The sequence below is a fragment of the Mycena indigotica genome (assembly GCF_014461135.1).
Source record: "Mycena indigotica strain 171206Taipei chromosome Unknown Mind.scaff0009, whole genome shotgun sequence".
Lineage (NCBI taxonomy): Eukaryota > Fungi > Basidiomycota > Agaricomycetes > Agaricales > Mycenaceae > Mycena > Mycena indigotica.
Genome location: NW_023503008.1, coordinates 1,386,382 through 1,410,817, shown reverse-complemented (window position 1 = coordinate 1,410,817; position 24,436 = coordinate 1,386,382). Strand labels below are relative to the sequence as shown.

Below are 24,436 nucleotides of genomic sequence, written 5' to 3'. Positions count from 1 at the left end.
AATAATTCCAGCTTAGACATCAACCACCACCATGAACCTTGGACTCGGCGACTACGGCAGCGATAGCGAGCACGAAAGCGAGGCAGAGGATGTCCAAACCAAGCCTGCTGCTGCCCCGACCCCAGCCCCAGCCCCCAAGAAACGGCCGCCAAAGAAAATCACGATCGGCCTACCTGCGCTTTCTCCAGCAGTTGAAGATGATGACCTGGACGGAGAACGGCCGCCCGCAAAGAAAGCGAGACTAGAGCCCGGCGCTGGGAAATCGTTGCTATTGTCAATGCTACCCGCACCTAAAGAAAAGAATCCAATCCTGCCTGCTCCCCAACGAACATTAGGTGGTGGCGCAGCCCCAGCGTTGGACTTTGAGACGGCCAAGCCGGAAAAGAGCGAGTCGATTGCGTTCCGACCAACTTCTTTGACGAAGGGGAAGACAAATGTCAATCTGGAGGATGGTGCAAGCGGCAGCAAAGCATCGTCGACGCGGGCAGTCCAGTCCAATGTCGATTTCTTTTCGCTCGGTATGTCTTCTATTTTACACTGCTTTGCATCGATTTACACGTGCACCAGCAGGACCGTCAATACCCCAGTCCACGGCGACGCCTGAGTTGTCTGTTTCCCGTCCCTCAGTCTCATCTGCGCCAAACATCCCCAAATTCGAGCCCCCAGAGCCGACCCCAAATGACCCATATCCTGGATACTACACCCTCCCCTCCGGCACTTGGGCGGCCTATGATCCGGCCTATTATGCGAAATTTACCAAGAAGTGGCAAGCCGAATACGACGCACACGTCCGCGCGCTGGAGAAAGGGAAGGTCAAAGGTTTCGAGGAGCTCGACAATGCCGAGGTGGAAGAAATAAACGCGGAGAAGGAGAGAGAGAAGGCTAAGAAGGAGTTCCACGAACGAGAGACCAGGAAAGCGATGACGATGGGCGGGAGTGGGCCGTCTGCACCAAACATCAAGCTCACGGTTAGCATTCTTCCTCTTGTGGTTGAAACACTCTGAACTGTTGATAGGCCTCCAAATCAAGTAGGATAGCGAATTCGCGTCACCAGTTGGCCACAATGCTGCATCAAGCCTACGCCAACAGAGAGGCACTGGAGGAAAAGATCGCAGAGGGAAAGCGCAATCGAAAAGAGGCCGGCAACAAATACGGTGCGCTGCACCAACTTTGCTATTCACCTGATTTATGTGTCTTAGGCTTTTAGCCTTGTTCCTGCCAAAAATCCTCGCCCAGATGTTTGACTAGTCAATGGATTGCTTGTGTTTACAATTACAAGAAAAACAGGACGATAATAATGATACGAAGGGGATGTCCAAGACGACATTCCTCACTTGGTGGTAGTCGCCGACGAGAACTTAGTGACCGACTTGGTGCCTAACAAACACAGTCAACTAACGAGCTATGTACAAGAGAACGGCGGTGGCATACCTTCACTGATAGCATGCTTCGCCAATTCTCCAGGTAGAATGAGGCGAACACTCGTCTGAATTTCGCGCGACGAGATCGTTGACTTCTTCGAGTACTGGGCCAATTCTAAGTGCGAAACAGTTAGGCACGGAAAGCAATTGGATCGTAACAGGTACGCACTCGACGCTTCTGTGGCAATACGCTCAAAGATGTCGTTCACAAACGAGTTCAGGATCGCCATGGCCTTGTTCGAGATACCAGTGTCAGGGTGGACTTGCTTCAACACTAGAATAACGCGTCAACCATGCCACCTTCCAACACCCCCAATGACCAACATACCCTTGTAGATGTAGGACGAGTACGTCTCCTTGCGGACCTTCTTGCGCTTCTTCTTCTCGCCGTCAGCAGCTGGTGCTGCCGATTTCTTGGTGGCGGTTTTCTTCCCGGCCTTCGAGCCTTCACTCTATCCAATCGTAAGTCGACCCATACAGTGCATTATCGCTCGAGCTAGGTACCTTGGCGGGAGCTTTGCCAGCAGTCGATGCAGGTGCTTTTCCAGCGGTGGATGCGGGCTGCGGAATACAATTAACTAATGGACTGAAGCATTAGCAAGAGCATCCAACCTTCGGTGCCATTATTGGTTCTGGGCGAGATGGTGGTTTGGGTTTAAGTTTGGATAAACAAGACGCGTTACTATGTGATCACGTGTGCTAAGTCACAGTTTGGTACCGCGTATCTTGATCGCCCCAGTCATACCGACAACACCCTTTTCGTTCGCGCACCACAACACCGCAGTATTGTCCTCTCCCCATTTCACATTAAATGTGAGCCCTTCATTCACTATCATGGGATTCCGAGCACGATAGTCGAATTCAATGATCTCCGCCTCCGGTTTGTGCAACTGGGCGGCTTCGAGCATCATCAGTGCTGTGAGTGGACCATGAACAAGCCTCTCTAGCGAAAGGGTTAGAAGCGTGTGATTGTGTGGGCCTGCTAACCTGGGTAGCCGCGTTTTGCCTGGGCCCAGTCTAAATCAAGGTGAATGAGGTGGGCGTTGAACATGAGAGCTGAGAAACGGAAAAGAGTCGTAAGCGTCGGAGTAAAACCAAAAGAAAAGTCTGAAGTGGCTGGGATGTCTCTGACTATGGATGACTAGCTGAGAATCTTACACTCGGCGGTTGCTTCAACTTACCCACTCGCGGAGTTGAAGAGGGAGCTACGGACTCGCCCACATATACATGCGACCTTTCTTCGGTTATCGAAGAGGTTGATTGCCCCGCGGTCGTTATATTTATCTTCTGTGTGACGAAGACCATGGGATTGCTGGTTTCAAAGCCTTTCTTTTGGACAGATCCAAAATGCGAAGTGGAAATGGCTTTGTCTCCGACGCGCAGTGGATGATTCACATCCCAGCATATGCGGCCACTGACCCACATTCGTCGAGTAAACGGACTTGGTGGTCCGAATTCGACGACGCCATCCGTGCCGTCTTCTGCAAGCTGGCTTTCGGGTGTTCTGGGATGAAAAAAGGCTAGATGCCAGCCATTTCCCACTAGGTCGCCAGACTTGGGTGGCTGGTAAGGGCGACGGGTGCCATCTCGAGTGGGAATGGAAATCAATAAATCGGAGACTTTTTCGACACTGAACTTGTCTTCAAGCACGAGTCGCTTGGGCGCTCGGATGTAGCTTTCGAGAGCTGCCAGTTGGCTGGATGCCAAAACCGAGTGAAAGCGCCGTACAACAGAAACCATAATTTCCGGTTGAGGTTAGGACGAGAAGATCATCGTGTGAGTTCAAGTGACTTGATATGATTTGATCTGATTCTCGATGAACAGGAGCACTCAAGTACACTCTTTCTTTCTCTGCGACCACCACAATGTCACAGCTACCACCTTACATCTCAGATGAGGACGCTGATACGACTCTACGTGTTCTGAGCCACATTATGGCCCACGGTTTGGGAGGGATCCCTATGCAGAAAGCCAATCGAATCCGAATCCTCGCCAAGGACATCGCAGCAGGACGATACTTCAAACCCAATACGCCAAGGAAGCTGTTTTCTCGATGCTACATCTGGTTCGAAAGTGTAGCTCATCATATTTCGTCGGTTAACTGTATTCGTTCAGTCGTCGCCAACGAGAATACGACATAACTCCAGAGGCTCCCCCGCTCTGTGAAATTTGCACCACGTTTAATGCTGCAAGGAGGGCAGATATTGCGGTTCCTGATCTCTTTCACCAGAAATCGGCTTTAGTAACTGGTGGTCGCATCAACTTGGGTTACTCAGTTGCTCTTGCGCTGCTTCGTGGTGGCGCGTCCTCTGTTATCGTGACGACCCGCTTCCCTGAAGATGCTTTAACACGCTACATGCTTGAAAGCGACTATGAACTGTGGTGTGCGCAATTGCATATTCTCCAAGCCGACTTTACTTCCCCTTCTTCGATCCAGAAAGCCCTCGAAGCGATCCATGGTATCTGCAAGACCACCAGCAGTGGCCGATTAGACATTCTGATCAACAATGCCGCTCTTACTGTGCCAATACCCGAACCTGAATATCAGCGACTCATTGCCAACGAGCAGAGGCTAATAACCGCAGACCATCACGCTCTTGCGGCGATCGACAATGCCTTGGTTACTACACCACATCCTGGAAATGCTTGGGAATCGCGCTACTGTGATTTCACCTATCAAGAACTCTTGGATGTACTTGCCATCAATGCTGTTTGCCCCTTCATCCTAATACGCGAATGTGTGCGTATGATGCTACACAATACCGACACCCACATTATAAACGTGTCCTCTCGCGAAGGCATGTTCGAAATCGAGGGAAACCGAAGGACAGCTGCCCACGTTCACACCAACATGGCCAAGGTTTCAAGTTCACGTTAGATTCCCTTTACTCAACGTCTTACGCAGGCTGCCCTCAACATGTGCACCCAAACTCTTGCTGAAGAATTCCGCGGTCAACGCGTTTACATCAACAGTGTTGACCCTGGCTATCTGAGTCACCAACACAGCGTAACTCACAACGGAAAGAATGGTCAAGAGGAATTTGACGTCCCGTTATCGTGGCAAGACGGCGCTGCCAGAGTGCTACATCCAATAATCCGCAAACCACCGATCACCGGTGCCTTCTTCAAAGATTTCACAGAAAGGAACTGGACAAATGGTTGGGTCTAAGGTATATATATTATGATCACGATGCTTTGTTGCATGTCTTTTTCTGGGCAAAGTCAGCAACGTAAGAGCCGTATAAACTTAGCAGGTTGCCCAGTTTGGGGTGCGTTTCGACTTGAAATTCTTCAAATGGAAAGATTTCGCCGTCCACCGCTAGTGCGCCATTTTTGGAGAGTGGTTTAACGCGGTAGGCGTGAGCCTTGACGTACCGAATCTAATACGTAGATGAGAAGTGAAGCTTCAAGGAATCGACTTTGACGTTACACTGGGGTGCCAATACACTTCGCCCTTGGCGGCGCCGCCAATATTAGTAATAATTTGTCCTCTGGAAACGGCCTAGGATGGACATTATTGGCATAAAATTCACTGGGATGCTTGTTTGCGAACCATAGTCTGAAGCACGATATCCATAAGGCCATCGTCCGGTACTGAGACGGGAAAAGACATGTAATCCCTACAATTTTCAGGAGGACACGATGAAAATTGAATTAGTAAAACCTACCGGCCAATATACGGCCCTTTCCCAGCCAGCACATAGAGAAGCGGCTCTTCGACCACAGTCCAGTCATCGTCATTTGAAACATATTTCAGTTCAGGTAACTGTGTTGATTCTGCATCCGTTGTGGGTGTTGTGGACGAAGGATTTGTCTTGCGCTTTTGGAGGCTTTCGTACATTTTGTCTTTGTCGGTTTCAAAGGCTTTATATGAGAGCTGAATTGGACACGGCTTGAAACGAAGCACTAACAGACAATCAGTGAGGTATCCTGATGAAACTATGAAGTATTCTCACAACCACGAAGCAGCCCGTAGGTGAAGCGCGCTTCACCCATCCAACGTAGATGCTCAGTGCCGATATCCGCGTCGGCCATTAAGCCCATGGCTTGAGACATGAAGGAAATAGTTCGCTTGCCATTTTGAACCACTGACAACAAGTCGATTTTCATGGGAAGCCCTACCCTGTGTCAGAACCAGCCTTCCTGCAGCCGATTCGCCCACCTTTCACGACATTGAGTGCGGCAGCACAAACATCGAAACCGTCCTAAGCCGTATTCAGTAATGGTGTGCTTGTCTATATAATCATTGACTTCGAAGCCAAGCAAGTTGAGCGATAAACCATTGCCAGTCCCAGTGGGAATGGGAGCCAATGGAATGCTTAACGCCTTGATAGGGTGTTCATGGTTTGCTAGTCCATTTAGAATCTCATGAATGAGACCGTCACCAGATACAACCACTATCGCATCATAGTCCGACAGGGTCAGCGTTTTCGCGATGTCATAGGCATGTCCGCGACGCGTAGTTTCTGCATTTGAATCAGCGGGTTCCATTTTGAGCATTGAAGAGGCATACGAATAACATCTAACGAACATTCAGCAGCCCGTAATATTGGCTCGATGGTCTTGTTGAAGATTCCGACTGCCTTTTTCTAGTTCTCCTTGTTAAAAAGTATCAACATCAGAGTCGCGTGCGCACCGTTCCGCCATGAGGATTAACGACTACCTTTAGTCGACGACCGCGTTTAGCCCCGACGTCTCCCGAGCACTGAGAACTAAGCTGGCCGCAGTGAAGAACGGACTAACCGTCATAGGCCATGTGGAGGAGTGTGTCTATCCAGGCGTCCAGGACGTCGTCAGCCACCTCTTCAACGGTACCGCTTAGCTGTTGAAGCGACATAGACTTATTTTTGATGATATAGGAAAGCTGCAGCGACCGCCCAGTACGCTTTGCGGTAATAACTTGGCGCAAGGGGAGGCTGAGCGTACGGGCTAGAACATAGTCAAACATGAAGAAGCTGGGGGTGAAGTATGTTGACCATTCTGTATCCGAAGCTGGTCGTCTGCATACGACAACGAAGTGAAAGTACCGTTCCGAGTCTGCAAACGAAGACGAATCATGAGCATGGAAGAGAAGTGCTGATGTGTCATTTACGATGACTAAACTTTGATTAAACTTTGATTTGATTGGGGTGAGGGATTGTGAATGGATCGTAGTTTGTAAAATGTGGGAGACGAGAGCATCCGGATGATTATGAGCGGATAGAATGGTCGTTAAGCCTAAACCAGAGGCAAGGTTAGCAATTTTACTGTTATCTTATCGCCAAGTCACGTTCCAACGCGTCGTTGATTGTCAGCGTGATCGTGAGAAGACGGTGACCCTTTAAAAGGCAACCACCACCAAGCAACTCAGCGTTCACTCTTCTTCCTCAAACCACCACCTCGCTTCCAACTTCAAGACGATCAATGGCACCTAAGGTCGAAGCACAGTGATGATATTGCAATGTAATGGCTAACGATGCTCTACAGCCCGCATCCACCGCTGGAAAAGCACCTGCATCGACTGCTGGCAAAGCTCCCGCCAAGGTACCTAGCTCGAGCGATAATGCACTGTATGGGTCGACTTACGATTGGATAGAGTGAAGGCTCGAAGGCCGGGAAGAAAACCGCCACCAAGAAATCGGCAGCACCAGCTGCTGACGGCGAGAAGAAGAAGCGCAAGAAGGTCCGCAAGGAGACGTACTCGTCCTACATCTACAAGGGTATGTTGGTCATTGGGGGTGTTGGAAGGTGGCATGGTTGACGCGTTATTCTAGTGTTGAAGCAAGTCCACCCTGACACTGGTATCTCGAACAAGGCCATGGCGATCCTGAACTCGTTTGTGAACGACATCTTTGAGCGTATTGCCACAGAAGCGTCGAGTGCGTACCTGTTACGATCCAATTGCTTTCCGTGCCTAACTGTTTCGCACTTAGAATTGGCCCAGTACTCGAAGAAGTCAACGATCTCGTCGCGCGAAATTCAGACGAGTGTTCGCCTCATTCTACCTGGAGAATTGGCGAAGCATGCTATCAGTGAAGGTATGCCCCCGTCGTTCTCTTGTACATAGCTCGTTAGTTGACTGTGTTTGTTAGGCACCAAGTCGGTCACCAAGTTCTCGTCGGCGACCACCACTAAATGAGGGACGTTGTCTGACATTACTATTATCTGAAGGCGTGCAATAGTGCTCGCCTCGTATTATTATCACTGTTGTATGGTCCTCTACTATCAATACTTGTAACATTGTATCAGTCCACAAGCTGTGACAAACAGTGTGACAAACGCGCTCACGAACACCATGGCCAGTTTTTCACCGTCGCCTGTGCCGCGTCGCTCCATGCGCCATCGACCATTTCAGAACTCCCCACCTCATCGCCTGCACCACCCAATATCGCGCCTTGCAACCCCTTCACGAGCAACACCATTCGGCAATGATTCCATTGTCTCCGCGATGGAAGTAGACTCTGTCGTGTCTGACCGGAGTTTGCTCCAGCGGCCCACCGCTGACACGTTATTTGCTAAATCTAACGAGCTCACTATCTCTTTCTATGCTGCTCTTCCAGCTGAGGTTAAGCAAATCCTCAAAAACGCAGGTTATTCCATTCTATTTCCTTCTTCTCGCGAATCCTGATGTTTCTCTACGAAGATTTCTTTGCGGAGGCGTACACCGGTGCGATTGACACGGAGACTGGTTTTGCTTTAGTCGCATCTGTGCAGACTTGTTTCGTTTGGCAACATGTCCAGGTGTGGGTTATACTGTCTCCACAAACTCCATCGAACTCGTTTTAGGCTCTCAAGGGTATCCCAACTTGCTATATTTTTGCCTGTCCTCAAGACGAGAACTCCAGCACACCACCATTCCATGGTCTTGTTCCCTACACATCTGCTCGGGAACCGGGTTTGATGCTCGTGTCTGTCTCGGGCGAAATTCGATTCTGGGATAGTATTGGGATAGGCCTTGCTGGTGGCCAGAACTATTCGACCAATCAGCTCGAAATGGCCGACGATGATGAGGTCACAAATTTAATTCGCGCAGATGTGGGCATTCCCTTGCTGCGAATCCCCCATTCTTACGCTCCTTGCCACAGCCACAAACGTACATCCTTTCCACCAGCTCGGGGCTTCTCTTTCGTCTGGTACTTACATCCACCGGAGGGAAGCACCATCTCACCTTGCACGCTTTTTCGCGACCAGCGACGGGGCTTTCCCTCTCGCGACTTATCCCATTCTTTTCACCCGCGTCACTCCACTCAAACCGAATAAACCCAGAGCTTGGGAATATCAACTCAATCGTCCTCGGGGGCCCGACGCCTACTGGAGGTCGTGAACTGTGGGCACTTGTCGAAACCCGTGTCCAGAGGTGGGAAATAAGACCCGAGGGTTGGGAGGAACCCTTGTTAGACCAAGATATTTCTACCATATCCAGGGCTGCCCTGAGACAGTCTCTCGCCAATGTCGAAGATGATGACGCCAGGCTAGATCTGGAATTTGTTGATCTCACTGTCGACCAGTGCGTCTCTTTTTCATCCAAGATACAATTAATTTTAATCATCCCAGCGAGGGAAAACTCACCGTACTTGTGTCATTTGCGGGAATCGAAGAAACGGAGCTTATGAGTGTGGAGGCACGCAGAATATATGCCCTTCTGCAACTGTCCCATCTCGGTGAAGTCTTCAAAGTGGATGCGGTCCGCGATGTCCCCTACCAGACCGTAGGTCAACAAATTCATCCGTTACAGCTCAGCTAATGACAGCTAGACGTCTGGCTCTGGGGCACCAATGCACCCCCGGGTTCAAGTCTTACTAGATGGTCAACTAATAAGCGTTCAGTTTGGAGATGCGGTGACCCTGTGTTCCAGAGGTATGTGCGCCATATCCATTCTAGCATAAGTCTTATACTTGCGAGACTCCCAATATAGTGATCGCATCGAGCTCAAATCCACCTCAGACCGCACATTGGGTGTGGGCGTAATTCACAATGAGAGCTCGTTGTTGATCATGACTGCCGCCACGATGATCAAAGCCCAGGTCAACATGGAGGCAATTCAGGACTTCAACTCCGAGTAAGAGTACATGCCATCTTTTCTGTTGCTCATCGAGCCAGGACGGGTCGTTCGAGTCTCATCAAGTCAATCATGACACAGGCGATTGTTTATGGTTCAATTCCCGATGTAGCTCAGCTCAAGCCAGTTGTTGATACCATAACTAACGTGTCATAGAACCCTCTCCAGTTCAGTTTTCCGCCTGCCATAGACGCGGAAAGTTTAATGCAAGGCGCCGAACAGCTTAGCGCTGAAGTTCTACGTTCAGGTATCCGTCCAGCCAATACTTTCTTCGCGCTTCTTAATTTTCGCAGATCCACAAGTTGTCCGGAGCAACGCTGACCTTGGGGCGCAACTCACAACACGAAAAGAACGTCTCAGCTGGCTGATCCATTTTATCAATGACAATGCAGTCTTGGGCAAGGTCTATTTCTTTCTCATTGCTCATGCGTTCTTTTATTCGAGTACTCCAGATGTCACAAAGAAGTCGCCAACGGCTGGCTACAGATTCAGAAAAGCTCTATGCTGGGTATCAGCTCTGGATGCAACATAATGAGGTTATCGCGTTCGTTGTGTCTTCGCTGTCTATGCAAGTATTTGGGTTAAATGCGCTACAGATCAGAGAGTGTTTTCAACGAGGTTATTGAGCTTTATATGGAAAGCATCGGGGAAGGCCACCATGAAGATTTGGTTCGCGCATTTTTCCGTCTGCGTGTGAGCGATCTTGGGGTTGTTCTCTCTCAAATATCGGATGTTACTGCGAAACTAGCGCAAAACAGTGGACGCGACATCAGAGAACTAATCCCGGAGGCCAATCGTGTCATCTCAGTGCGCCCGCTATCTTCCACTTTGGGTCGTCTAAGCTTACAAACTAGACCGCTCTTCGATCTGCGACGGAGTATCGAGAATACAATCTTGGTGTCTACGGCATAGCACCGCCCATGATTGATGCTTGGACCAGTCAGCCTGTGCTCATCGATGTTCTTCTCGCATTGTTCGAGACGAGCACGAGGATTTTGGACACCACACCACAGGCTGATTCCGCGCTGCCTCACCAATCATACTTGACTGGGCAACTCCCAGAGCTCGCTACCATGTTGTTCCGTTGTATTCAAGAGCGTCTTGATTGGCTCGCGAGGCAAGTTATCTTGCCATATAAATCATCCAAAATAAACTGACAGCAAGCAGTCGTATCGCCAGCGAAACTTCTGGGCATGATCGTGATCAGACTGAGCTCAAGCACCGATTCAGCTCCCTCAGGCCCGATATTTTTGAAACTCTTCGTGCGTGGCCAAAATTTCGGGTTATGATTCCGTAGACTGATCTAAGTCAGGGAAACATGGCCATGCAGCGGCCGCATTAACGTTGGCAGAAAAATACCGCGACTTTAGCAGTCTTGTGGCCTTGTGTCACCAGGAGGACGTCTATCCACCACATAAGAACCCAAATGCCCTGAAGATCCAAACCTACATTGAAAAATTCGACGAAGAGTTCACTAATGAGCTTTACAAGTGGTACATTCAGCATGGTTTGTCTGGAACGTGCTCTCGGTTGTCACGCTGACACGAAGCAGGGGAATTGCGGGTCCTCTTCTCGCAGGACGCCACACATAATGTGTATATCGACAAATTTTTTGCCACGGAACAGCAGCATGCCATTTCTTGGATTCACAACCTTGAACAACGTCGGTACGAAGAAGCGGCTGTCGCCCTACTGACCGAGTCCGATGCCACCGCCCAATTGAACACTAAACATGTCCGTCTTCAAGTTGCCGTGGCGTTGAACTGACATTCCATAGCTAATGTTGAGTATCGGGAAACTAGCCCATCTAGCTCACCTGCAAGAACGGAGCCAGTTTGAGGAGGATGATTTGCTTGACAGTACGTTTGTTTCTTTGAGTTATTGTCACTAATGACCATAATGGCAGGCTTCCACAACGATTTGGATTTTGTTAGCGTACATCAAGCTATCATGGATGAATTCAGACCGGTTATCGAGTCTTTACGTGGACGTCAGTCTCTCGACGCACAGATTGAGGCCATCGTCAAGAACGAAGCCTCCCGTCTTTCCGAACAAAAGTCGATGACATTGGTAGGCCCCGCGTTTCGTTCGACATATACCGACTGGAACGTTTGGCCAGATATTCAAGGATTTGGTCCATCAGCTGTTACAAGGAAAATCATTGACAATGGAGGACATGGTGGATTTACTGACACTCAAGGACAACCTGACGACGCTTGGAGATTATACGACAGCACTTCATCTTCTTGCACGGGCTCAGGTAACGACCTCTGTGAATACCGCTCAATTGTCTCACACAGTATCAGAATCTTCCGGAGGCTCGGAGAAGCTCAGCTTTCAGATCGGTTTGGAGACGAATATACATTCATGACGAGTAATTTTTACTCCTGACTCTTCGCCCTAGACTAATGGCTGATAGCTGGGACACCATTCGCCGCACCTCCAACGTTTCTGACCATGAGTTGACGGAGCGACTGCGATCTACGGCTTTGTTTGCCACACTCTGTGTAGTGCTTGCGCTGGACAACCCTCCAGAAGGCTACGATACTGATCCGGATATGGCGCTGGTGACCCCAACAGAGGCAGAAATTATGTCCCGGTGGCCAGGATTGTCGAGTGAGCAAGTAGAGACGTTGTTGCAAGACTACGCTCTGGAGTGCGACAAGTTGGGCGAGTTTGATTTAAAGGATGCGTATGAGCGAGTGCGAGAGCTCGCTGCTAGAGAGATCGTGGGGAATGTACATTAAAAGTTGTTGAATAATTTCAAAACGCGGGAAGTCAGCTTCTGGTATTCTGCACGGAAGGCTACGCTGAGAGCAGCTGAATTACGCTGTCGCCATTCTTCAGTATAACGAGTGATTCGAGGTTCCTCCTGTGTAACCCATTGTTTGTAGAAGGCGGACAGAGCTCGTTCCTTATCGAGAGCGGTCGCGGTGGATGGTAGGGCTGCCAAGGCCGCAATTTTCCCTCGTTCAAAGCGAGTGTTGCTCTGCGAATACTAAACAATCTGACTATACGACTGTGTTTCGACTCACTTCGATCCAGAATTCATGATGAAACTGGTCGTTTTGTTGCCTCAACAGCTTCCAATGCAATTTGTGTGGACTTGTGTTGGGTGTGGGGTCAAACTCGTGAAGAGAATATGGATGATAAGCCCGAGGCGCAGAGGTTGGCTCGTCGTCATCATAGACTACAGGGCGCATGTTGGAGATGGGGTGGGGAGGTCCAACACGGTCCGCTAAGACACGACATGACCGGTGCAAACACCGAGATGGTGGTCGGAAGTGAAGCATAATAGGATTATTATTATTGCGACAAAAAGATATGCTCAAGCCGAACCCCTGCCTTCCTTGGGCGTTGGCTCTACGTCAACTACTTGGAGATTGTGAGAGTGGTCAGTCTCCGAAATGACTGATAATTTGGGCAACACTGGCTCGACTGGCTCGGCGGGTTGGGCCTTTTTTCTTGGCCGACTCATAAAAGTCGGGGAGATATGGCTGTCAAGGTATATGTTCCAGGCAGGCGGCAAATAATTTCAACACACGATTTGTGCTTGAGGTTCTAACTTGCGTGGAGAAACATCTGGGAGATTGAAGCTCATCGACACCGACGTCACGTGCCGCACCGCAGTGACGCGTCGGGGCAACGAAAAGACGCGTCTGTAGAATTGTTATCGCACATCTATGGCGCTGCTGAAGCTCAAAAGGCCAACCGGTGGAGCATTTCGGGTGTGTTCTGGTGGTCTGTCACGTTGTCACGCATCAGTGGGTCTTTGCACACGATTATCTTGTGGATCTATAAAACTCGTGGCTGCCTTGTGCCATGCTTCATTCTCCAGCGTACGCCCACCTTGTCCCCTCCCCATCTCTTCAAACTGCTCGCCCTATATAACAGATCAACAAGCGCCAGTTTGCCCTCCCAATCATTTTGGGGCAAATTCAAGCCCAAAAACAAGGACGACATGCGCGACAAACAAGCCCAAATGGCCCTCGCAAGACAACGTCTCCTAACTTTGGCATATGGCGACATGGAAACAATCCGGGTTGTTCGTCCTCTGCTCTCGAGTCCTGTTCAACCTTTGATATATTCCTAGCTTCCAACCACTTTTGCGGTTGGTGTTTTCCTCTATCGCCACCGTATCATTGCTTATCCCGGTGTCGTAGGAGCTCGAAGCTGTCGCACGAGACTGGACCAAGCCTCCACCTGATGCTGTCTTTGGTTTACGCGTCCCAGTCGAGTTCGCGTCGCTGCAAGCCGCTGTGAGCATCCCCAACTCAAATCGCAACTCAAACTAAATGTCCACAGCGTCTCGTTGCCGGTCCATACATCTATGTAGGTGTTTCCCGAGCTTAATCAGCCCCTTCTGAATGCTTCTAGCTCGCAGGCGAAGACTCATACCAAATCGCTATAATGGGTGTACCTGGTCTACGCGTCGAAGTGGTCAGTGATGCACCTCCACCCCCGGATGAGCCTCCGTGAGTCATCATTTCCTACTATTACCTTAATTTTCGTGTCCCGTTTTGAAGGCGGTCTTTCTTGTATCTAGTACCCCGTAAGCTTCTCAACCATTATTAACGCGACACGAATGTCTTTTTTACAGGCCACCGCCCGTTTTGGAAATGCCTGCCGCTTTCAATCTCGAACTCATGCCAGGACAACACGTTGCGCTCGATGTTATGGTCAACTCCGATGAGCTCGATATGGCTCGAATGGAAGATGGCACCATGGTCGATGGCATGTTTTGGGGCAAATTGGATATTGTCCATCAAGGAGATACCCACAAGATGGAGTTCAGCGGGACACGCCTCGCGAATGAAAATTACTCCCCCGAATTCATGTTTGATTCTCGCGTCATGACCAAATTGGCGGTTGCTGCGAAGCCAACCACGGCCAAGTGCAACCTCAGTGTCCTCTCTCCAGCAGTTCAATACTGCGACATCATGCTCACATTCTCTCCGCTGTGGAAAATCGGCACTATGTGGCCTCCAGCCGAGAATGTCGCGGAGAACAAGGTCAAATACTTCCTACGAGTCCACCCTGGTGGTGCATTGGAGCATTTCGAAAGCGAAATGGTCTCCACCTCATTATATTACGAAGCCATGTCCGTATTACCCGTCTCTCTGTCCTCCATCTAACGACTTGACCAGGCCGGACCCCAGCATGATTGACCCCAATGACTATATCGCTCCCAGAAATGGCTTTGCCATGTCTTTCCGGGATTTCATACCCCACCTGATGAATGTTCTTGATCAGTTGGGCATGTCGCTACATGCTCGTACGAATTTTATCAAGTCAGTTCAGTGTTGATTCTGTTAGCTTTGGGTCCTGATCATGTTTCTAGTAACAACTTATCTGCCTTCTCCGCTCACAAAAACATCGCCTACCGATTCCTTTCTCCTAGCCGAGTCGCTTCCGCCATCGACATTGCCGTCACCCACGATTCGTGTATCTTTACTCGTCTATTCCTCATCTTCCGTGGCCTCAACGACGATGAGGTGGGCATCTTTGCTGGCGCTGGTGAGAAAGAAGCCAATGCAGCTAATTGGAGGGAGATTGTTGGTTGGTCCGAGGAATGCAAGGATCCAACAGTCTTCCGCCTGTTAGAGACCTCCGTGCTGGAGGTCACATGAGTTGTTTTTCACGGACGGTTTTTGGATCCACTTTTTCATCTGTATACCTAGGCTTCTGTATCACGCTTGCTTTCAGAATTGTTACGGTACAATGCATTATAATAGTACACAGTGTTTACGGTCTTGGGAGAGTTCAATAGAATCGAGCGTGGCCTGCATCATGTCAACTGTCTGTCTTCCCAGCTCTCGCATCTTTCTCCACACTCTGACCCATCTCAATCGTCTGCTTCAGTTTGTCTCCCTCGACTTTCACGAACTGCCTCTCCACCAACCATTCGGTGATAGCATCCTAAACAAAGTAGATCAGACAATGCCCATTCTCGAGATCAGTAATCTGACCGCATCCTGATCAAGGTTTAGTGGATTCAACAAGTGATGTGTAGCACCAAGCTTACCTGCAGATCCTTTGGTGCCCCAAGGCTTTCATAGTCTATACGAACGGCCATGTCGCGATCATTCACAATTCGCTTGCCTTGAGCTGCTTCATGCAGTTGGTTCACTTCATTTCGGATGGAGGAGAAGAGATGGTACTAAGAGGTCACATCAATGACTGCAAGGGACGAAGAGCTTGCCATGATACCTCCCAGTGACAGAGGGCGTGGTAGGCTTGTATGCGTTGAGCGCAAAACGGACCAAACGTGTGCGTAGACGGTTTCCTGGCCTTCTGCGGCGGTTCCTAGAGGGTATGATTGGTTGACCATTTCCCCTCCATTACAGGCTTGGTTACCTCGAAACCCATTTTCTCATACTTGAAGCCACCCAACAACGCCACTCGACAATGATTTTTATTCTCTTTGTTGCAGGCATCGCATATTTTCGAAACCGTCCTGTTTACCGTTGGTTCCAATTCCAGCTCATGACGCTCGACAAGTCGCTTGCATAGCTCTGGGGTCCACCGGAGTGATTTGATGGTTTCAGCAAGACTAGACGTCCGCCGCCGGAGATTTTTTAGTGGAATCGAGAAATATTCATCGGCTGAAGGGATAGATCGTCACAACCAGAGATAACTCCTAAACGAGGTAAACGCACTTTGCAGCATTCTACTCATGAAAGCTTGCCGCTCTGCCGGTGGGCGAACGGCAACATGAACAAAGAATTGGACCACCTTTTTGATTTGCAGCGAAAGATGGTCTTGCGCTTGGAACTCCTTTGGCAACACTGCAACCTGTCCGTCCTCCTCGATAAAGTCTGATTCAGAGTCGCTAGCAGAGAAGAGACTGTCGGTATCGCTGGCAGACGCATATTGCTCCTCTTCTCTTTTGGGACCCGTATCAAGACCCTTTCGCTTTCCTGCGGCGGTGGCGAGGATAAATGAAAGTGGCGGATCTAGAGGGGCTACTCACTTTTCAACTCTTCCAACAATGAAAGCTTATTCTTCTTCTTCTGAGAGGCATCTCTTTGTGCTCGGTGTTGCTTGACCTTGGATTCCGTAGATTTCGGTCGGCGGTTCTGAGAGGAGGTGGATGATTTGTTATTGCCCGTAATTGGTTTTTTGGGCATCGAATGTTTTTTGCGGGATACGGGGAAAGATTTATAGTGTGAAGGTTCAAAGTTTGGTGGGCGGGTAATGAGAACTTCGACTTTGGGAGGCATTAGCTAGTCCAAATTTAGGCGATGTGACGTATCGCGTCACGCGCTTGGCCGCGCCAACAATCATGTCGGTGAGGCCGCCACCGCTCGTAACATCTGGTGGAAATAGTTCTATCCTATTATCCGCACCTTCCAGTCCTCTGCTGGACAATGTACCACCATCCCCTCTCCACAAACCAGCATCTGCTCCCCGGCCCGAGGAATCTCGCACTTTACTTGGTCATGTCCTTAATCAACTGACGAACCGACCTCTTCCCCCTTCTGTCTACGACATTTCCATGACAAGAGGCGAATCTTCGAGCAATAGTCTTGCTGCGATTGCTCAAACCGTTCGCGGTGCGGTCAAACTACGCCAAGGACGAATGGAGCATGAAATTCTTTCACCTTCCACTTTGGAGGAGGAAGACGAGGATGATGACGGCCACGTTTTCAGTCCAGAGCCCACTTTAGGTCTCATGGTTCAATTGAGGCACGTTCTACACATATTTACTGGTCTTTTCGACGAGAAAGGGTATGTTGCAATTTCATTGAACTGATTATCCTCCTGTGAATCTCCAACACTCTAGCGCAGTGCCGAAAACTCGTTCTATCAGCAAGTCCCCATTTCGACTATCTCGTAATAGAAATAGTCTTCAGCCATCAGGAAGGCGTTCCCGTTCACCTTCGCCTGCGAATCATCCCAACTCAGCACCCGATCTACTCTCTCAGTGCATCTCAGTGCTTTCCTCCGTAATTCTCGAAGACTGTCGGTTTCAAATACGGGATCCAGGTCCACTTCGCCCCCCTAATGCGCTCCAAGCGGTCGTCCTAGATGTTGCTTTGGTATGTCGCCTTCCCTTTCACCTTCCTATCTCAGCCCTGCTGCGTCTTCTAGTACCTCTTGAGCATCTATCGTCATGATGCCAAGGTCGTCTCCGATATTGGTCTTGCTTTAATACCGGCATTTAATACCTTCCCAAGAAGCATGCATGTTCGACTCCTGGCTTTTTTCGAAGACGGCGTCATCCGCTACATCCTGGAGGACCTCGCAAGACTACGCGGTCAGAACTCCCCAAAACAGCCTTTCGGAGACGGTTTGTCTGGATCTTCCCATAGTTTCGCCACCTGAGCCAGGTTTTGCAGATGTCGATGTCGCTCCTGCTGCCATATCCATCACCGTTGATTCAGCTGCCGACGAAGGAGCTGGGACAAGTGTCACCAATCCGTATGGCTGGGTGCCGTGGACCCCCGTGGACATCGTTAATTTGCGCTCTGGAACTGCCCCATTTCAATCGCAAGCAATATATTCCCTCGCAGCTATAGTTCCTCCGCTGATTGCTGCTGTCTTGGAGTCTGTAGCACAAGAAGAAGTGCGCACGGATGTGATTCATCGATATAACCGTCTGGTTCAACTTATCGTTGCCGCCAAACCGGACGCATATCTGGACGTCTTAGAGGTTGTTGCATACCACACTCATGCACGACGATCAGCGCTCCGCCTTCTCTCAACGATATGGCCTCAAGCATTCGGTCATTTCGTTGTCGCCAAAGCGCTTTCAGCGAACCCATCTTTGGCCAGAGACCATCCATATACTCATCAATTCACGCCATGGCACTTCTATTCTTCTCAAAACCCCCTCTCCGCTGGGTTATCTCAGGCAAAATGTCACTCTTGCTCTTCGTATATCGAAGGGTTCGGCCTAGCATGTACACATTGCTTCTGCACAGTCCATTTCGGGTGCTACGATTACCCAGAAGGCAGCGCGGTTGTGCAGTACTCCACCAATAAAGATGTTCAGCGTATTGCAACATTCCGATTCTCCCCGGTACTTTCCAGTCGGAGGGATGAACAAGTTCATATGCATGGGCATTCTTTCCAACAAGTCAATATCTTCACCCTATGTCTATGTTGTCTATGTCGCAAACCGCTATGGGGTTGCACAAGACAAGGACTTGCATGTGTCTCATGCTCTCAGTTCGCACATTCCAGCTGTCTCGAGTCTCAACAGCGACCATCGCGTTGTTACGGTTCTGCCAACGTTGTCGACCCCAAAACGATGTCAATACAATGGTCTGATCTACGACAGTCCTGTCGCGAACACTACGGCGATGTTCTTGACCTTAGTGCAGCGCAACTTGCCACACGGTCCTACGAAGAGATTTCACTGCTCTCTGCCATGTTGTGGACTCAGTGGGAACTGTTGACGAACGGAGTGTCGAGTGGTTCCATCGAGGTATTAGGCAAGGGCCGTAGTGTCACGCCTTTCGAATTGAACACGGTGTTATCCGCGTGTAACGACCTTCTGCTTGAGCCCTCATCCCTTCGCATTTCTATGGCGTTTGCCGACTACCTTGATACAGGAAAACAACAGCCTTCTCCTCACGGACTGGCCTATACTTGGTCAACTTTAGCATTCATTGCCAGTACGATCAAAGCCCCATATCCCCTCCCCGTTGCCCAAGGCAATTTTTTGAACGTCGCAGACATCGAGCAAGATGATGCTGTGCACGTGCTCCACCCCTTTGAATTGGTCAACTTGGCACATCTCCGCAACATTCTTGGATATGAGTTTACCATTCACTCGGACGCGGCTGCTCAGCTGTTCCTAAAACACATATTCCATCTTGGTTTCTTCGACACTGACGTTAAGTCGTTGAACCAGGATTCTGTTTGCTCCTTCCCCCTTCCTCTGGGCCTCGACCTTTCTACCAATGTAGAAACACTAGTAGCTGCTGTGGAAGCTTGTCTGACGGACCTCGATCTGTCGGTCAATGAGGCGGGTTTCCTACTTCTCGTTCGAAAGCTATGGCCAAACGGGATGTTTACCGAATATATTGTGACACGGTTGACCAGGATAGTTCTCACTTGGATTTTCGCAGAAGTGAGTTTATTTTCAGTCGTCTTGATGTCTTTTGACATCATTCACAGGACGATTACCTTGGTATTATTCTGCGCGACTATCTAGCCAAGCAACGGCCATTACCGGGCATCCGCCCCTCCTCAGATCCTAGCCCTTGGCCTACAAATGCATCGTCTCGAGCCACCGGCGCAAATGTTGGCAACACTGGTGGAGATTACGTCACCTCGAGGCGCGCCTTACAAAACCGTTATGCTGCTAAGTGGCTTTTCGAACTGCATCTCCAAGATTCCGCTCTGTACACGACTGTCGTCTACGAAATTTGCGAGGAGCTTTCCAAGAAAAATGGAGTACATCTCGACGTTCCAACTCTTTCAAACGTGACACAGCTGGTTACCATTTGATTTTTCAGCTTCCAGCGGCCTTGACTGACAATGGTATCAGGTGAAGGACGCAGAGGATGCGGATAGATTGTTGCGGGCTATAATCCGTGTCGCGCAATCAACTGGTGCACCACCCGATGTGTCTGAATCTTGGCTTCTACGATGGCTTGAACATATTTCACTTGTCGATGTTGTCCGTGAGGTTGGTAAGACTCCTTCAAGGGATTACACACGTGACCTGATGTCCGTTTAGAATATGACCTCTCTCCATAGGCTGTTCCCTCGCGAGAACGATCCCTCTCAACGGTTCAGTATGGCTATGGAGCTTGCCGCTGATGGCCCTACTGATGCGTCGTCTCATTTTGATCCGTGGCGAGTTGTGATGGACGGGGCATCATCCGCTGATCGGTTCTCGGAAGGCTTAAAACGACTGTTAGTCTTTGCCAATTCGGGGGTAAACGTTCCTCTAGCAATCTTCGAGCGCTTTTCAGCTGCAGCTGTTGAATTCGATGCGCCGCTGTCAGACGCAATTCACCTCGTAGACGCTATCTTAGCATCGAGCTGGTTGAGGACGACCAATCGAAACTCACTTCAGACAGCGATCTCCAGGCTTCACTCTGCACAGATGAAAAAAATACTGCATTGTCTCGCTGCTGAAGCCGATGTCCCCTCAGTGTAAGTTGGCCTCTAAACTTTCTTCACCTCTAATGTGACGTAGAATAACATTCGTTCGAAAATCCCTGGCTGCATGCTTGGTTTTGTTCGGTGATCGAAAGAATGCTTCTGATCTAAACCTCCTATTAGAACCTGAAGTCGCTAAACTTCCCTCGCGGTGAGTGAACCGACGAACCACTTGATTGTTGATGTCACGTGACCGCGACAGTCGCCGAATCAACGTTCGGACTGGTGTAGTAACAGATCCGATTGTCATTCATCACGAACTTTTGAGTGCACTAGAAGCCTACATCACTGCCAACAACGAAGAAGTCATTTCCATCGCAGCAAAATTTCTCAATGCATTCCTCAACGACTCTCCTTACCTGGAATCATATGAAGTCGATAATTTCATCCTAAGAAATGGACGGATGTTGGCAAAATGGTATTGTCCAGCTCTCAAAATTCACTTGATCTCAAATTTGGTCTAATTTGCAGTGCATGGCAGTTTTATGGTATTCAACGGCACGACATCCATTCAATACGGACTTCATTTCTTCTGCGGGTGGTGCTTGTAGACTCTCAACCATTTCAAGAGCTACTGCATGACTCGTTGCTACCCGCCGTCGAATGGGAAATGCGGTCCGTTGTTTTAACCCGTCATCTAGCAGAGACTGAATCCGTATTCCAGCCTTCTAGGCGTTAGTCGTCTCTTCCGCATTGTCTTGGACGTTACGAGCCCTGCATTTTATGTCGAAGGACGTCAATGGCGCTCCAGCATCATCGAAGTCTTTTACCGATTCTTTTTTGCTCTGTGGACTGACGAGAAAGTAAGTAATACTAACGGTCTGACCTGTCGATCTGACATGTGAATTAGGAAGAAATCCGTGTCGTCGTTGATACCTTTGCATCAGGCCTCCTTCCTGCCCACCTTGAATCGATCTCGCAGTGTTGGGTCGAATCCATGTCAATGCCTATTGCCGAGCGCGTGAAACTGGCGTCTTTCCTGATCCAGCTCAGGCCTTACTTTCCCCAGTGGCAAGGTTGGTCTATGTTTTCATCGAATTCTGGCTCTTTTCTTATGCTAAGAGACAGTTCTCTCATGGGACGTGCTTGTCGATGCTTTGTCGGAAGAAGAAGAAGAAGCCGACCACACCGCCACAGCTGCGGTATCAGCCCACCTGGTATGCCATGTTCGCCTTCCCTTAGTTGAGACAAGCGTTAATTTCCCTAGTCCCTTTATGGCCTAGCATCCTCAAAAGATGAAGTAGGCGTGCAATCAACAAATACAGATGCAAGCATGGCCATTCTTCGAAGTTCCTTACTATTACTCAGCCTTCAGATGATTGCGGATGGTATACCTATTGACTGGTTCACCATCCAAAAGATCAAGGCTTCATTTGTGAAGGCGCTAGGATTTGCTGATGTCACGGTGACGCCTTCGTCGACTGCGCGAGGAATCGATGTCTTTTTTGGCGATGCTCAGGCGGTTCCGGACACAATACTTCCTTGTCTCAACGAGCTTCTGCCTGTGCTAGACTCTGCGCACGTGATCAAAGAGCAAACATATCTCGTGGGATCCACTCTGGTAGACGTAACATTCAACCTTTTTTGCACAGGAGAGCTGCATTTACTGCCTGTATTGACTTTGAAAAGTCTTGTCGAGTCGCTGGGGGTTATTATCTACAAGCACGACTTCGATCACAGGAGCATGAAGCACTTACAACCAGTCCTTCGTCGAGCTGTTTTGCGTGCATTGGACCTGATGTTAGAAGATGTGAGCTATGAGGTTCGACAGCTCGCACTGTCGGCAACTCAGGCGTTCATTAAACGCTGGCCAGCCTATATTGGAACTGTCCTTTAGTGCGTACTGTTATCTGGACGGGCTCGTCCGCTCTTGACAAACAACTAGTACCTCAATCGAGCAAGTTTCTAAACTGGTCATGCTTCAAAGTCACAACACACAGGATGCACTCGTGTCCCAAGCTAAATCCTTCGTGGAATACAGCATCACACAATACGAGCGCACAGGCTTCATCTCGAGTCTATTCAAGGTCAGATTACCATTTTAGAAACAGGTGGTCATCTTGATTTCTTTCAGCGACGATTGGATAAAGACGTCTTACTTGTTTTCAAAGAGATCACTGACGCGAAAGCGCGACTCGCTCCTCAATCCGAAAGTCTCCGCGATGTCCTGATGCGGGGTTTACTGTCTCAGGGTCCCGACAATGACCATACCACGATGCAGAATTTTCTGAACAATTTGGAGACATTTGTCGAGATTGTGCACCATCAGGGGTACAGCGCAGACCTTATGCGGGGTTAGTGCAAGTTGCTTCCAGTCACCATCACTGACGTGTTTACAGTCGCTGGTCAACAACTCTTGGCTATCGCTCGGCGAGTCGCTGATCTTGCTCATGAGGGAAGTGTGATAGAGCCCGCCCCGCTACTTGGCATTCCAGCTCTTCTGATACAGCATAATAAGCCTAATAGTCGGGTGCGAATCAGAATTGATGCTCTTCTTTATCTGACCGCTGAATAGGAGCTGCTTATCTGTGCGGACACCATACTTCGAAACATTTTATTGAGACTGAATGTCGAGGCGTCTCATATCTCTCGACTCCTCCATGTCACTGCAAGTTTGCAACGCAAGACGCATCTCAGCGAGACAGCTCCAATTATTGCCACGCTATTCGAGATTCTGACAGACGCGCTTCGGTTGAAAAATCGCACACCGTCTGGGACGGTCAGAGCGCTTCTTGAGGTATTATTTCCACTTGGCGTTGGATTTTTCTTCGACCGTTGACACGAGCTAGGTAATTGGCGAGCCACTCGATCACATTGGCTCTACAACGCTGGCTTCTACGCACCCCGCAGAGGTTCAGAATATCGTCGAACACGGGCTACACTATCTACACAACCATATCTGGACTGACATTCGATCCGAAAACGACTTCACCGCCTCTTTGGCCGTTGGGAAGATGATTCTTCAAGCTGCCGCAATCAATCGCTCCATCTTCAGTAAGATAGCTGACCCTGGTGATGTGCGTATTTGCTTCAGTCAGAATTGCAGTCCAACTGAACCTTGATGGCAGCGAGTCAGTAGATTAGGATTGGGGATGCGTTCGTGGAATCTGATGGTTCTCGCCGTCCTGCTCGACAGTTCTGACCAACATGTCCGACCAATGTTCGAAATCTTCGAGCCACTCGCAAGTTTACATCACAACATCCTTCGTCCGTATTCTCAGTCCAGCGCTGGCCTTGAAGCGGCGACAGCAGACATCAACCATGCCTACATCGCAATCAAACTCTGGTTGCTGTTAGCGCAAAAAAGGGCAACAAGTGACGAAGGGAGCAATGCGACGTTTTTCATGGTCTGGAATGAATTGTGGCCGCCGTTAGAAGCAATGATGACGACGTTAGAAGGGGACCTGCATCTTGGGCTATCCATGGTAAAACATGAAGTGACATTCGGGTGAAGCTGACTATTATTACAGACCATTGCCTCGTTGATTTGGGGGACGATTGCTGACTTGTTCTTGTTCTTGCGAGGTTTGCGTAGTCCACTTGCATTGGAGACACAGTTCCAGATAGCCGTTTTGAACCGTTTACGTTCCCATGGTGGCCAAGATTCGGCAATGAGCAAGGTTGGTGGTCCTTTGCAGGCTCTGCCGCATTTACTTCAACGCGTTTCAGCTCACTCGAACGGCCAAAACTTTATCGGAGCCTGTTGGAGATGCCGTGGACTTGGATATATTAGTCCAGCAGGCAGGGAAAGAGCTGGTGGCCACTGAGAAGATGCGGGTTTTGACGACGAGGGGAACAAGTGGATGAAGCTAATGGAATACAAGTACACGGACAATCTGTAGTGGTTTTTAGTGAC

At 49.5% G+C, this 24,436-nt stretch overlaps 9 protein-coding genes across 9 annotated transcripts; 6 read left to right on the top strand and 3 right to left on the bottom strand.

Moving 5' to 3' along the window:
* Positions 1-31: 31 nt before the first annotated feature.
* MIND_01029000 (uncharacterized protein) lies at positions 32-1,207 on the top strand (the record flags this gene model as incomplete). The annotated part of the gene is made up of 4 exons (XM_037366879.1): positions 32-518; positions 568-968; positions 1,016-1,154; positions 1,200-1,207. The coding sequence occupies 4 exons, from the start codon at positions 32-34 to the stop codon at positions 1,205-1,207; spliced, it is 1,035 nt and encodes a 344-aa protein (XP_037216273.1).
* A 123-nt stretch (positions 1,208-1,330) lies between these two features.
* Positions 1,331-3,161, bottom strand: MIND_01028900 (Histone H2B; the record flags this gene model as incomplete). Its single annotated transcript, XM_037366878.1, has 9 exons — positions 1,331-1,377; positions 1,432-1,536; positions 1,591-1,695; positions 1,750-1,873; positions 1,926-1,982; positions 2,034-2,053; positions 2,140-2,364; positions 2,409-2,552; positions 2,603-3,161. 9 exons carry the CDS (start codon positions 3,159-3,161, stop codon positions 1,331-1,333), a joined length of 1,386 nt encoding a protein of 461 aa, XP_037216272.1.
* A 125-nt stretch (positions 3,162-3,286) lies between these two features.
* On the top strand, positions 3,287-4,590 carry MIND_01028800 (Short-chain dehydrogenase/reductase family protein; the record flags this gene model as incomplete). Its single annotated transcript, XM_037366877.1, has 3 exons — positions 3,287-3,486; positions 3,537-4,281; positions 4,327-4,590. 3 exons carry the CDS (start codon positions 3,287-3,289, stop codon positions 4,588-4,590), a joined length of 1,209 nt encoding a protein of 402 aa, XP_037216271.1.
* A 16-nt stretch (positions 4,591-4,606) lies between these two features.
* MIND_01028700 (DAGKc domain-containing protein) lies at positions 4,607-6,485 on the bottom strand (the record flags this gene model as incomplete). Its single annotated transcript, XM_037366876.1, has 11 exons — positions 4,607-4,801; positions 4,852-4,923; positions 4,975-5,041; positions 5,090-5,327; positions 5,378-5,539; positions 5,584-5,626; positions 5,673-5,887; positions 5,935-6,010; positions 6,058-6,116; positions 6,165-6,350; positions 6,398-6,485. The coding sequence occupies 11 exons, from the start codon at positions 6,483-6,485 to the stop codon at positions 4,607-4,609; spliced, it is 1,401 nt and encodes a 466-aa protein (XP_037216270.1).
* A 261-nt stretch (positions 6,486-6,746) lies between these two features.
* MIND_01028600 (Histone H2B) lies at positions 6,747-7,539 on the top strand (the record flags this gene model as incomplete). The annotated part of the gene is made up of 6 exons (XM_037366875.1): positions 6,747-6,836; positions 6,888-6,944; positions 6,997-7,120; positions 7,175-7,279; positions 7,334-7,438; positions 7,493-7,539. Exons 1-6 carry the CDS (start codon positions 6,825-6,827, stop codon positions 7,537-7,539), a joined length of 450 nt encoding a protein of 149 aa, XP_037216269.1. The 5' UTR covers positions 6,747-6,824.
* Positions 7,540-7,695: 156 nt separating this feature from the next.
* Positions 7,696-12,206, top strand: MIND_01028500 (Methyltransferase type 11; the record flags this gene model as incomplete). The annotated part of the gene is made up of 21 exons (XM_037366874.1): positions 7,696-7,990; positions 8,044-8,141; positions 8,187-8,435; positions 8,486-8,907; positions 8,955-9,108; positions 9,155-9,257; positions 9,303-9,459; positions 9,501-9,567; positions 9,616-9,706; positions 9,753-9,862; positions 9,912-10,003; positions 10,056-10,266; positions 10,314-10,580; positions 10,620-10,721; positions 10,768-10,966; positions 11,012-11,193; positions 11,237-11,318; positions 11,366-11,529; positions 11,579-11,719; positions 11,766-11,833; positions 11,879-12,206. 21 exons carry the CDS (start codon positions 7,696-7,698, stop codon positions 12,204-12,206), a joined length of 3,582 nt encoding a protein of 1,193 aa, XP_037216268.1.
* MIND_01028400 (uncharacterized protein) lies at positions 12,203-12,752 on the bottom strand (the record flags this gene model as incomplete). The annotated part of the gene is made up of 2 exons (XM_037366873.1): positions 12,203-12,448; positions 12,495-12,752. 2 exons carry the CDS (start codon positions 12,750-12,752, stop codon positions 12,203-12,205), a joined length of 504 nt encoding a protein of 167 aa, XP_037216267.1.
* A 529-nt stretch (positions 12,753-13,281) lies between these two features.
* On the top strand, positions 13,282-15,089 carry MIND_01028300 (uncharacterized protein; the record flags this gene model as incomplete). Its single annotated transcript, XM_037366872.1, has 9 exons — positions 13,282-13,298; positions 13,354-13,504; positions 13,553-13,570; positions 13,623-13,718; positions 13,765-13,791; positions 13,837-13,934; positions 14,060-14,560; positions 14,607-14,750; positions 14,801-15,089. 9 exons carry the CDS (start codon positions 13,282-13,284, stop codon positions 15,087-15,089), a joined length of 1,341 nt encoding a protein of 446 aa, XP_037216266.1.
* Positions 15,090-16,744: 1,655 nt separating this feature from the next.
* Positions 16,745-24,387, top strand: MIND_01028100 (uncharacterized protein; the record flags this gene model as incomplete). The annotated part of the gene is made up of 22 exons (XM_037366871.1): positions 16,745-17,190; positions 17,246-17,501; positions 17,554-17,752; positions 17,802-19,540; positions 19,588-19,908; positions 19,961-20,101; positions 20,153-20,574; positions 20,618-20,731; positions 20,783-20,998; positions 21,052-21,195; positions 21,245-21,383; positions 21,431-21,596; positions 21,649-21,737; positions 21,788-22,416; positions 22,466-22,607; positions 22,655-22,874; positions 22,920-23,050; positions 23,096-23,317; positions 23,370-23,597; positions 23,649-24,005; positions 24,051-24,200; positions 24,250-24,387. 22 exons carry the CDS (start codon positions 16,745-16,747, stop codon positions 24,385-24,387), a joined length of 6,609 nt encoding a protein of 2,202 aa, XP_037216265.1.
* Between the last annotated feature and the right edge of the window lie 49 nt (positions 24,388-24,436).